The sequence below is a fragment of the Zerene cesonia genome, chromosome 16 (genome assembly GCF_012273895.1).
Source record: "Zerene cesonia ecotype Mississippi chromosome 16, Zerene_cesonia_1.1, whole genome shotgun sequence".
Classification (NCBI taxonomy): Eukaryota; Metazoa; Arthropoda; class Insecta; order Lepidoptera; family Pieridae; genus Zerene; species Zerene cesonia.
The window spans coordinates 8,450,616-8,464,665 of NC_052117.1; the positions used below are offsets into that span (position 1 = coordinate 8,450,616).

The 14,050-nt window shown below is 32.0% G+C and overlaps 1 protein-coding gene across 2 annotated transcripts in view; it reads left to right on the forward strand.

Moving 5' to 3' along the window:
* Positions 1–14,050, forward strand: part of LOC119833135 — a 63,623-nt gene that overhangs the window by 10,106 nt on the left and 39,467 nt on the right. Inside the window, exons 2-3 of one of the 2 annotated variants that reach the window (XM_038357044.1) lie at positions 4,730–4,815; positions 4,967–5,063. In XM_038357044.1, the coding sequence (XP_038212972.1) occupies positions 4,753–4,815; positions 4,967–5,063 (160 nt within the window). In that variant the 5' untranslated portion in view covers positions 4,730–4,752. Of the gene's footprint in view, positions 1–4,729; positions 4,816–4,966; positions 5,064–6,126; positions 6,343–14,050 lie in introns of those variants that run through there. The other variant, XM_038357045.1, reaches the window with a different exon arrangement.

The window sequence follows — 14,050 nt, forward strand, 5'->3', positions numbered from 1 at the left end:
AAATCTTCAGCTTTATAATATTAAGTATAGATTAGCCACTCGGGCTGACTCGGCATAATAAAGGCCTATGTCATTTTTTTGTGGAGTCAAATAAATGTTTCTTTCTTTCTTTCTTTCACTGGGTAAAGATGTAGCTTCCTATCTAATACTAGCTGACTGATATGAAAAATAGATGTTGGCCGATTCTCAGACGTATCCGATAAGCATACAAAATTTCATAAGAATCGGTCCAGCCGTTTCGGAGTAGGATGGGTGCGAAGATTGTGACACGAGAATTTGTAGGACAAAGCGCTGCAGTTTAAGCAAGATAATGTTGCTGTAGGCCATTAATAGTATCATTAATTTTTTGATTTATAGCACTGAAATGCTTTATAAATGAGAAATTTTAAAATAATAGAAAAAAAAATTATCACGAGGTGGGATTCGAACCCGCGTTTTTTAGCGATACCGTAGCAAAGAGTAGCGGGTTAAAAAGTAGCCTATATGCGACTCCAGGCTATATCTATCTCTGTATCAAATTTAATACAGATACGATAAGCAGTTTTTGCTTGAAAGAGTAACAAACATCCATACATCTATCCATACTTACAAACTTTCACGTTTATAATATAAATACTTTCCAGGGTAGTAGCGTATATACATGTATTGAATTTTGTAATTCTTGATCGAAAAGTACTCTAAGGGAAGTAAACAGATGATCTTTGAATGAAACTGCTTTAGCTAATGAATTTATAATTCCATTTCATGGTTTTCGTTTCATTTGACTTATCAAGTTTGTTAGACAGATTTTATACGTGTCATCAAATGTTTTAATTACGTTTTTAACTACAATATTAAGAGAACCTATCCCTTCAGGTGACACCAAACAGCACCCTGCATAAAGTGAAGTCCCGCGTCCCCTAATGGGGTATGGGGCAGATGATGTAAATCCGTTTCACTGATCGATTTTCTTTAGGGACAAGTAGGTGATCAGCCTTCTGTGTCCTGCCAGACCGAGACATTTTTTTTTTTGAACGTCCCCACCGGGTATCGAACCCAGGGCCCCTCGGTTCTACGCTCACGCGTTAACCACTGTACCAAGGAGGCGGTCGCCCTGCATAATGATACATATTAATTTAATGTTGTCAATTAACTCTTTAATAATACACTAATAATCCTATTATCCTACTAATATTATAAATGCGAAAGTTTGTAAGGATGTGTGTGCGTTTGTTGCTCGTTCACGCAAAAACTCCTGAACCGATTGCAATGAAATTTGGTACGTAGACAGCTGGACAACTGGAATGACATATAGGAAACTTTTTATCCCGATATTCCTACGGGATATGGTCTTACGTGGGTGAAACCGTGGGGCGCAGCTAGTATTATAATAATAATAACAAGCAATTCAAACAGAACATTATAGGGACAAAATGAATCAAAAACACAGAATCCATCATATGTTCACCTCAAATAATAAAGCGACATAATCACCTGTCAACCAGAACCCATAATGGTCTGGTTTTATCAATACAGCATGAATGAATGACCATTTCATTCAAAAGCTCATCATAATGGGCACAGGAAATACCCGAGAGGCATTCCCACAAACTTTCAGCGATTCAATTTAATCTTACGTACTTGAGAATGCTTGGTCATTTTAATGATGGTACTCAAATTTTATTCCCTCATTATTTGGCATAGTGTATTTATGATATGTTATAATTGGTGGTTTTGCTTTTCCTGATTTAGTATGTTTATTAACCAAAAAATTAAATGAATTTCATTTATCGTCCCATTGTATAGCAATAATAGATATTCAGAACTATAAAATCATCAATTTTCTCATAATTGTGTGATTATGGTAGTGTGTAGATAGTGGCTATGATTTGAAATTAATGTTTTTTTATATAACACAGATCATTAAAACACTCGTGTATATTTAGTATTTTAAAATGCGTTTCTAAAAATTTGTAATACAATTCAGTTTTCTCTAAAAACTCGCTGTAAAATTAATGTCTCATAAATTGAAAAAAAATCGCTTATCGCGAATTCTTCACTATAAAAGAAAAATTATTTACACACCTCAGGTTTGTTTTATATGAGTGGCCCCAGCTTCGCTAATGGTAGGTTTATCATTCTGTCACTCAATGAAGATGCATTTTTCGCTTTCTAATGGTGAAGGAACTGATATCGATCTACCAGTTTTGGTATGATAACATAACAAACATACGTACAAAACACAAATGTTTCGTCTTTATAAGTTCAGGCTCACCGTTGGGAAGAACAATCGTAAGCGACGGAAGTGGCCTGTGGTTGAGATTCAATCGATCCAGTGTCCCCTCATTTTAACTCAGTTACACTGATGGGTAGATCGATATTTAACTATGTATAAAAAAAAAACCTACTAATATTATAAATGCGAAATTTTGTAAGCATGTGTGTGTTTGTTGCTCTTTCACGCAAAAACTACTGAGCCGATTGCGATGATATTTGGTACGTACATATAGGCAACTTTTATTCCCATATTCCTACGGGATACGGACGTACGCGGGTGAATCCGCGGGGCGCAGCTAGCGTTATATACGACTGTAACACAGAGTTGATATTAAAAAGAGGAAAAGTAATCTAAATCTGATTGGTTGAGATTTAATCGAGCATGTGTCATTTGTTAGGAGCAATGAAATTTCAGAATTCTTATTAAACAGTTAAAAACTTCAACATTTATTCAATTAAATTTATTATAGAAGCAAATATTACAAAGAATTGTTCTGTGGTTCTTAAGCGACAACATTCCGTGGATTTTCAACTGCCATTTATCCGTTAACGCTGTAGGCAGCAGACTCTCTGAACGAAAACATTTTTGATAGCAATAGGTTTTTAATATACTTTGTAGTAGTAACTAAGTATCTTATTAGCAATTACTTAGTAATATAGATTGATATATATATTAATATTAAAATAACAACATTTTATTCAAATTGAAGAATACTGCCCTTTCTATAACCTCACTAGCGGTCCGCCCCGGCTTCGCCCGAGGTACATATAGCCTTCCTCAATAAAAGGGATATCTAACGCTGAAAGAATTTTTCAAATCGGACCAGTAGTTCCTGAGATTAGTGCATTGAAACAAACAAACAAACTCTTCAGCTTTATAATATTAGTATAGATTAAACAGCTTCCGACTCGGCCTTGCCCGTTTATACTTAATTATATATTCTTTCAGTGTAAATGATTACTATTATCGGAAGGCCCTGGATTCGATTCCCACTTGAATAAAGAAAGTCTAGCTGTAGACTGATGACCTAACCCGTTATCAACTCCGTAGGGAAACAGAAATACCTGTTGGACTAAAACCCTTTGGGACTAAATTGTTTGAGTGAAGAGGAATTTTAAATTCTAATTATAATTTGGGGTTTTGTGTTTTGTCTCTATATCAAAACAAACCAATCATCTTTAATAGGAAAGATAACCTCAAAACGAAACAAGAAGGGAGGTAAGGGAGTTATTAAGGATAACAATACGCAGCAGCATAAGTGCTTAGTAGTGTACTCCAGGCACATATTACCTATTACTATACTGGCATGTTATATGTTATATGTTATATGTTATATGTTATATGTTATATGTTATATGTTATATGTTATATGTTATATGTTATATGTTATATGTTATATGTTATATGTTATGTGTTATATGTTATATGTTATGTAAACTTTCTGAGCGCCGCGATTTCCGGAGACACGGCCACTGGCAATGGCTATTTTCCTAAATATGGCTTACTATTTTCATCCCCTATGTCAACGCGTTGGGGTTGATTTTAAGATATTTAGTCTACTACTAAATTTATATGATAAAATATAATAGTACTGGTGTATTCACTGGTGTACGAGAGATTTAGACAGACATATAAAACTTTCGCAATTATAATATTAGTTTTATATACATAGCTATGTACTAGCTAGTAGTCCGCCCCGGCTTCGCTCGTGGTACATATAGCCTCTGGATATAGCACTCAGTTATCATGCAAATATCCAACGGTGAAAGATCTTTTGAAATTAGTCCAGTAGTTCCTGAGATTCAGACGTGCCTACAAAAAAACACTCCTTTCCAGCTTTTTATTATTAATTAATTATTGCATAGTATAAATTTTCATCAATACACGCATTTTATTTACCATACCTTAAGTCTCCCATCAATTCAAAATTTCATAACTCCTTTGAAAATAGCACCTTTAACAAATTCAAATTTCAAATCAAGAGGAAAGCAATTCAAATGGAGATTGGACAAAGTTGAAATAAGCTTTACGAACTCTTGATATAACCAAGTTTAATAAACTTCATATTGACTTGGTGATTTTATTAAGTAATTTCATAGAGTCATCCTTATGAAAGGGAAATTCGGAATTTCGATATAACGTTGTGTTTATGTGTCTATTTCAATTTCCTGAAAGTAATTCACTTACAGATATTTATGCTATTCCGTTTGATAAACAATTTTACGAATTAGTTAGAGGTTGTGAAAACTCATGTTTACGATACTGATAATTGAATCTAAATGTATAACAACATATTAAAAAATTAAATTTATTATATTTATTCAGAATTTTGTTAATGATATATCACCGTTTTTTTTCGTTGTGAGTGGATTACCTATCAAAAGTTAATTAAAATAAATAAGTAATTCTCGTAGGCTAAACTTTTCGGAAATTGTTTTTATTAACTTCATTACCTTCTTTTTTGCTTTCCAGGTGGTACTGTACCAATATAGAAAATGCAAACAAAAAACATTAACTTGACTCAGGACCAAAGGAATCAAGACAGCTGCGATCTTGATGTAAGTAAATTACCGCCATCTATCAAATATGATACAAAACTCGTCGTTCCATTCGAGCGGTTCATATGTAAAGTCATAATTTCATTCTAGTGTAAGCATGAACCGCTAGATGGCGCTAAACACAAACATTAAAAGTGAAACCTTGTTACAGAAAATGTGCCGCCAAGATAACTCCCATAGCGAAGCGCCTGGAAGTCATTGTTTTCAGAATCAAGTCACGGGCGCCACGGTCGGTTCTACGTATTACGGTCAGTATGCAATATGAAATTAAATTCAAATGAGCATCGGTTATTTCTCACGTGGCTACTTCTTTGAATACTTATATTCGACAGTTAGAGATAACATCTCGTGACATTTTGACTTATTTTGCGCCAACTTGTGAAGCTGACCTTAAAATTCAATACGCATACAGGTATCGACGTTTTATTTTTTATTTGATGCTACTGCGATATGTAGCAATAAAATATAGCAAATTATTTGATTAAATCGAGACTATGCACGGTTTTAACCTTCAGAATATTTTTTTAGTTCTACGTTCAATATATTATTTGGATCTGTGGTTATTCCCAACTACATAAATATTTCTTAAAATTCATCAATGTCTTGAAAGTGTCCTTTTTTACAGCCAAGCGTGTAAATACCAACAGTATTATAATTTTTATTATGTTATCTGAGACTTCGAAAAAACGTAATGTACCCTATATATGTCTTTATTATATATTTATTTTTTATTATTGTATACAAAAATGATTGATACAAAAAGAATAAGTATATATTTTAGTGTAACCCGAAAAACGACGATTTTTTTGGACAATAAATAATCTTACGTACCTAATAAGTATAATAATGAATGATAATTTAATAATTATAATTTTTGATCTATTTATTTTGTCTGTATGCAATAATATTAAAAGGAATATCCAATGTCTATAAAAATTGTTAGATTATTAGCAAAGTTACTCCCAATAGATAATCTTATAACAAATTTATTGGTTCTTATAACAAGATCACATATTTTCAAATCATTTGTTTTTTCAACTATAAAATTAATTTTCTATTTTGTATCTGTATTTACTATTTGGTACTACTATTGGTACTACTACTATTTGGTAGTTTGGGACTTGTTTAATGAAATATATGAACAATTATTTATGTTATATGCGTACACTTCGAAGCATTTCATAATTATTAATAACCATTCCAATACAATTCTACACCGATAACGTAGCTGAACTAAACGAACGCTAAAAACGAATAAATTACAATAATTCGCGTATAAGTAACGCACGAGAAATTCACATTTCCTTCCTGCTTACCGCGTGGAACAGTGTGTGTAGGCAGCTGAAGATTTTAACTCTGACCACAGAACATAAAAAATATTACGTCACTGATAACGAAAAATATGTGACAGTTTGCGCGCCAAAAGTGACATAAGAAGTTATGCATAATCTGTGAAAGTGAAAGTGTCATAAATGGATCCTCGAAGAAGAGCCATTGTCGGCTCGCCACTGCTATATTCCTTATTAGGTAAATAATTATTTTTATTTATTTAAACTTATCCGTACGTACGTAACGTACGTAACGTAGAGACGGATAATTTTTAGATAAAAAAGGGAGCTTTAATAGTATGTACTTGTTGTACTATTATAATAATTTTAAATATAAATACTTAAAATTTGTGAAAGAATATTATACCAGCATCGTCAGTTCAAATTTTTTGTAAAATATTTGAAAAATCATTACAAAATTATGTGCTTTTCAGTTATTAATTCATTTATAATTATTAGAAATTGAAATTAGAATAATGTCTACTAATCAATCTACCATTTAAATACTACCGCATCACGTAACGCTAAATGCGAAAAATAATAATAATAAATAATTAGACTGTGTAATTATTGTATTTATTAAGAACATATTATTTTGCATTTTAATATATGAAATAAATTATGTGATTAGATATCAGTGTAATATTGAAATATTAACAACAAAAACATTAAAAATTCAACTTGCGTGTTTTTAAACCATCACCTTGCGTGCTCTCGTCGAGGGCTTAGTTTTTACCTGACCCTTTCTGTAATGACTGCATTTTATGTTACGGTCAAAGTAACTGCAATGGCCAATATCTAAAACGCCGAACAATAGATCGTTTAAACAAGCTGGAAATATAAGAGATCTAAGAATTTATTTCAGTTGATTTTCCTCAAAAATAAATATTTGTAATTTTTTATACATAGAAAATGATAATATCACTCGGGGAAGCTATAGCGTTATTATGTTAGCATCACAACTTAGCGTTACAATAAAATAATTTGAATATATTTAATAGATTGATTACTATAGATACTAGAGTCGAGAGAGAACACTCGCAATAAAGCAACTCCAATACACACAAAAGACTGATTGCCATTGAAAATATCTTAATATTTAGTAGAATTATAGATTAAACAATTATACAAGACAATAGATTAACACGGACACAATCCTAATAATCATAAAAAGAATGTTATGGCAAACGTTAGAATTAAATTTATTTTATGTCATTGCATTATTACACAGGATAATGAAGCTAGTATTTTATCGGATACATCTTAACATTTTCGTTTGTAGGTGTGTCCATACCTCGTTTCTGAGAACGGATGGGTTTTACAGACTCTATTAGCGTGTAATCACGGTTCAGACCTCGATATGAATGCGCGTTTTGAATATATTTATTTTCCAAATTTTGTTAGGACTTGTTAGGACATCAGTTCAGTCATTCGCGTATGAATTGTAAATTAAATAAAAAAAAAAAGTGAATTCCACATATAAAACAGGCTAAGCCCTTTAAGAATTCAAAAGTACGAGTTGTGGATAAAACTTCCTGAATTCTTAAAGTCAGTTAATTTTAGAAATCATACTTCCTATCCTATTATCCTACTAATATTATAAATGCAAATGTTTGTAAGGATGTGCGCCCCGCTGTTTCACCGGCGTAAGTCCTTACCACGTAGAAATATTGGGATAAAAAGTTACTTATATGTTATTCTAGTTGTCCAGCTGTCTACGTAGCAAATTTCATTGCAATCTGTTCAGTAGTTTTTGCGTGAAAGGGCAACAAACACACACAGATCCTTACAAACTTTTGCATTTTTAATATTAGTAGGATAGTAGGAAGTGGGATTTATTGTCATTAATTTTATGCGAAATTCTCATTCAAAATTGTGTTTGTTACGACTTCTTATCAGAACGTATTAAATATTCAATATCACCAAAATAAATGACATACTAAGTGGACACATTGGCGTATTCACGTGCGCAAAACCGGCCTGTAACTACTACATATTTTTTCTAAGGTCACAATTAATCTTAGGCAATAACAGATTATGTAGGCGTCGCCAAATTAACTCTTACATGACACAGATCAAATGCAGGCATAGCCGCGTCAAGGAAGTGTCATTTAGTTCAACGATTTATAATTTTGTCCGCCCACGACTTGTCATATCAAGCATTGGGAATAAATTGGACGAGTTAGATGTAATTTGTCTTTACTTGGTGAATGGCTTTATTAGGTCACTTGTTATTTTAATCGATTGCTGATAATTTTTGGTTTATATTATCACTAGCTGCGCCCCGCGGTTTCACCCGCGTAAGTCCAAATCCCGTAAGAATATCGGGAAAAAAAGTTGCCTATTTGTTATTCCAGTTGTCCAGCTATCTACGTACCAAATATAATTGCAATCGGTTCAGTAGTTTTTGCGTGAAAGAGCAACAAACACAGACACATCCTTACAAACTTTTGCATTTATCATATTAGTAGGAAGGTGTTCAGAATAGCAAGACTTGAGTTTTCTTATGCTGCATCATCAACATCTATTTATCAGTATAGCCTAGTCAAGAGAGGTTACTGGGACAATCGAATATGTAATTTTACAATTATCTCAATTTAAAATAATATTAAATCAAAAATGGCGCTATCTTTCAATTTATCGCCCATAACTGTTTCTAAACATAACATACTAAAAAACACAAGTAACAACTTAAGTGCCGGTTCTCTTAGCACGTTCGTTTATGTATTGAAATTTGAAACAAAAAAATCTTCATTATAAAGCCCTCAGGGTTCAATTGACCTTAAATTCACTATTAAATGTCACATTGTCCATCACAGCTATATATAATCAACAGCAATAAAGGGTTAAAATAATGCATGCTGTAAAATGTACCAAATGTCAATTTTAATATTAGCCTCTATTTTTATTAAAGAGTGCAGTATTAAGACATATACTTTATATTACAACCTCTTTGATGATACATTGTATTATCTGTGGGTCGTTGTTTTGGCGGGAAATGAGTTTGAATAATTTTGTTATTCTCGTTTGTATGATTGGCATTGGTAATAAATTTGCAAATATTCTTCTTATCTTTAAGTATCTTGTTAAATATGACCTTCCTATCCCTATTTTAAGCTCTAACTTCAAAGGTTCAAGATCAAAGTAAATATCTATTACCTGACTGTTAGGCACCTGCTTGCCAGCTGAGGTCACAAACACTAGGACAGGGTAGCACCTGTATGAAGTTAGGGTTGATTTGGCTAAGAAAAACGCGATTGCATATATTTTTACCTGGCACTGAACAACTTATATTATATTAAAGTAAATATTTAAAATTGAATCCTTAGGGCATATCATGTATAAAAGAAAATAATAATTTTATCAACATTTGTTAACTAAATAAAGCATGGGATATTGAGTCAAGCTTATTAGCACTAATAAATATACGACTAATTGTCTAATAAGAAGTCAACCGACTTCAAAATAGGAGGAGATTATCAATTCCACTATATTTTTTATGTTTGTTTGCTATTTTATCCATATGCCATTTTCCATATCGGTCAATAACTCGCAATTTCACAAATTAGTATAAACAGATATAGAAACATAGGAACATGTTATCCTATTCTTACGTAATTAAGTTCTAAACCGCTGTCTTCATAGCTTTATAAATGAAAAGCAGAGACGGTTAGGGTTGATCGAACTTGCGCAGTTTTATTGCGAATTCTTTATACATGTCACCTCCAAAAGAAAGTCATCTGTTACGATAAAAAAACAAGCTGGTAACTGCGAATTAGCTTGCTTAATTTTGTTATTATAAGGTCGATGGATATGACATTTATTATTTTACACATAAAATTCTATATTTCACATTATAAAATTGATTTTGAATGAATTAATGTTAGGAACTTTTAAAAACTTACATTACATTATAATTTACATTATAATTTTAGTTAAACACATTACAAATAGTATCACGTATTTCAACATCACACTAGAACGAAGGTTAACCAAAGATTTATTCTAATCGTAATAGCAGGGTTGGCAGCCTTGGTGTGGATTCAATGATTGATGTTTATTAACCGTTAAATAACAATCTAAACGACATTTCAAACGCAATATCTCTATTCGATAATTATACAGCAACTAATTATTTTAACGCTTAATGTATTTTTAATTGCAGTTTATATTTGTACAAAGCTTTTTGGCCTTTGTATGTAATCGTAACAGATATTCGTGTGTCAATCAATCAATAATATATTATAATGTATAAAAAAATTAATTTGAGTTAACATTTTAATACGCGGAATTAATTTCAGACATCGAATAGAAAGGGAAATCATACTTTTGGTTTAGAACAATTAATATTTTTTAACTTTTTGACGTTACGTTTTCTCTCAAGTAAGTTTAAATGACGATTTTAAAGATTATTTGATTATAATGAAGGGTTCAGTTCAAAATTTGAAAGAAAACTATACACAGCGCCTACCTACTTCTATATCACGGTGAAGAAATGTATCATCATTATATCATACCACATGTGTTCTCACTGCAGGTATACATGACACTTTTAAAAAGGTTTCTGGCTATAATCCAACACATCGACAAACGTTTTCGTTCAAAGACTTCGGTTTCCTCATTACACCTTCCTTCATTGTATAAACCCATAGTGGTTTGGATGATATGCAGATTAATAGAAAAATTAAATTAGCTCGCTCTGGTCTCGAACCCTAGACAGTTTATCTAAGGCCTTTACTACTGAACTGCCACTATACGGCAAATGAACACTAGCCATTAATTAAATTACAATGTATTATAAAACAATTTGAGCGCAATCGCGAGCGTTTCCAACGTAAGAAATGAACATTACGCCACGACACGCTCCGCGGTGCGTGGCGCGCTGAGCTTCTTGTAAAAGCTTATTTCTATTTAAAAATATGAATACCTATGTGCCTATAAAACGTTAATATTGATGAAATAACTCTGTGTGTTTGTTACGCTTTTTTATGTCAGAGTGGGCAACTGAGCTGGTGGTTCACCTGTAGGTATGCCATCACTACCGCCCATGAACATTTGCAGACGTAGCGCCTCTGTGAATGAGCTGCCACGCCTATTGGGTAAAAAATAAGTAAAGGACTGACGACTGAAAGGAAGGAATACACTGGGAAGGGTGAGGAAAACCGGCTTCCCTACTCACCGTACGAAACACAGTAGCAAGCTACTATTTCACGTCTTCCGCAGTACGAACTGGCCCAATTCGTGCCGGAGCTTGCTCGACTCCCACATTGGTGTTTTTTGTTAAAACACCAAAAAAATTACGGGCGAAGAGCTTATTATGCGCTTAAATGAAAATATCTTCTCACTTAAATAGACTTTTGTGATTTTTAAACAAGGACACTTAGACTTCGCATGAATAGCTGTTTATTGCTTTGTCAAATACATAAACGAAACAGACTACAGTGTGTAATCCATTGTTGACAGCAAGAAACCTTACAGATTCATCAGAGCGATCGTGGGCAGTATATAACAATGTCTTCAAAAATACATAATCGTGCAGTCTGCAATTACGTCCATGTAACAATTACAAACTGTTCATTATTATCCACTATAATGTGGAGCGTGCGAGTTTTTGCAACAGCTGGATGAGGAAATAGTTATTATATTATGTGGATTACTTTTTGCTCATCTAGGAAGGAGACTGTGTTGTCTGTTTTAACTTTCAAACAACTTAGATAAATTATTTTTTACCAGAGAAAAATACGGTTTAAGAAATAAGGAGAAATACATTATTCAATGAATTTATACTATCACAGCTGGATATTAATGTAAATTTAATGTAATTTAGTAATTATATAGTTTAAAATGAATATATTTAGTGTAAAAAATATGGATATAAGATATTTTAAAACAATATAATAAGCCAGACAGAACTCTTTCGTAACTGACATTGAAAGGGCAATGTTAGTGTAACGCGGTTACAAAGACAAGCAAATAACATAACTAACATGCAATATCAAATTACCAGTAAAAATATACATTTTTTATTAGCATCACCACATCTCTCATAGATAAGGAAACCATCGTAATAAACCAGAATGACGTAAGAACATTTGGGTAACATAATACTATACTAGTAATTCTGCATATTACATCTGCCAATCTGCAAGTAGATTATGGCTTATTACATAGGAGGCGAGTGACTTTCTAGAGTGAAAAGAAATCTGTTAGTGAAATAGCATTAAACTCAAATTCAAAATTATAACAAAATATTCATGTAAACTTTTACAAGTATTTATGAATAGCTGTTTTTAATTACCACCGATTCGAAATGTCGCTTCGAGAAGATTCAGCAAGAAACTCGATAGTTACTCGATTGTTTCTCTACTTTCACGCACTTAAAAATCTTACAACAAAACTAAATAAGTAAGACCCCTTTGTCTCTATCAAGAAATCACCATAAAGATCCCAACTGATATAAACTATAAACCTCAGAACTCCCCCAAGTTACTGACCACTGGACCCAGACCTCAACTCATTATATCAAGCAGCCACGTGTGACAGACGGTACTGCACTGTTTGTGTAGACTTAGCTACTAATAGAAATGACATTTTATTTTTGGGACGATATGTTTGACTTGAAGTTCCGAAATTTTCTAGTGTTGGAAAATTTTCTAAAATTAATTTGAATAAAAGGTTCAAAAAATACGTCAATGAAAGAACTTGACTGTATCTAATAATAATAATGTTGGCTTTTGATATAAAAAAGGACAGACTTTTATGACCTTATAATAACAGTTATTTGAGTAAAAAACCTTAAACTAGTCGCTTAATTGGCACTTAAAAAGCTTAATTCGCAGTTTGATAGATGTAAACAAATGAACAATGACTGAAATAACTTCTTAATTAACAGCTTAATCATATGATAATTAATTAATTATAAAGCAGTATAAAAGAATTGTCCCGTTATCATTTTTATTTCTCGATTGTTGCTAATGTCGCGTCTATTTTTCCCAAGTCTTCAACGTCACAGTATGGAACAGTACGAAAGTTTGTGGTTTGTAAGACGCTCAGTGTTATTTGTGCGCTTGCGACTCTATGTGCCCGCCAATCGAGAGCAGTTCGAAATTCGAATTTTGAAATTTTTTTTTTTCTATTCTTTTAAATCAGTGGAATGTAACAGTGATGTGAGTGTGTGTGTATTTAATGTGAATTAATATGTGATGTAATAGATATTTGGATGATTTTATATTGAGGCTTTTAAATTTAAACTGTGAATTAATTCAATACTCGTTTTATAATAAATATACAATGTATTTAAATTACGATCAACACACTAACACTATTTATTATTATTAGATAATACGTACGATAAACTTATATAGAGCAATAAATTACCGAGTATCCAATTTTGAAACCACACCCCCATTTCTGAATAATAGGATAAATCATAGATGCGCAGTCAATTATTTGAAATAGTTATCTTATAATAGAAACTTAAATAACTTTTATTTTTAAGGGTGAAGTTTTAGTTTTTTGGTAACATTTTTTAAAAATGAATTAATTAATAAAGAATTATATTGTATATTATGCTTCCTATATATTTTTATTGAATACATATATCGAAATAAAATAAAGACAAACAAAGTCGCATGCTAAAACCGGTAACGTGATTAATCAATCTATAAGGTGTCACATCGACGCATTAAAATTTTAATTATTCAAGTTTCTAACAAATGTATGCTCTCCACTTGACACACAAACGGACAAAATAAATATTTAATGCCTTCTGTTTATTCATCTTCACTGTAAATATACGACGACATTTTAAAAAATACATATAGATTATTTCTTTATAATCTAAATCTTACAATAAATCACGACTCCGAAAATAACAGCGTATATTCGAATGTTTCTAGCTAACCTGA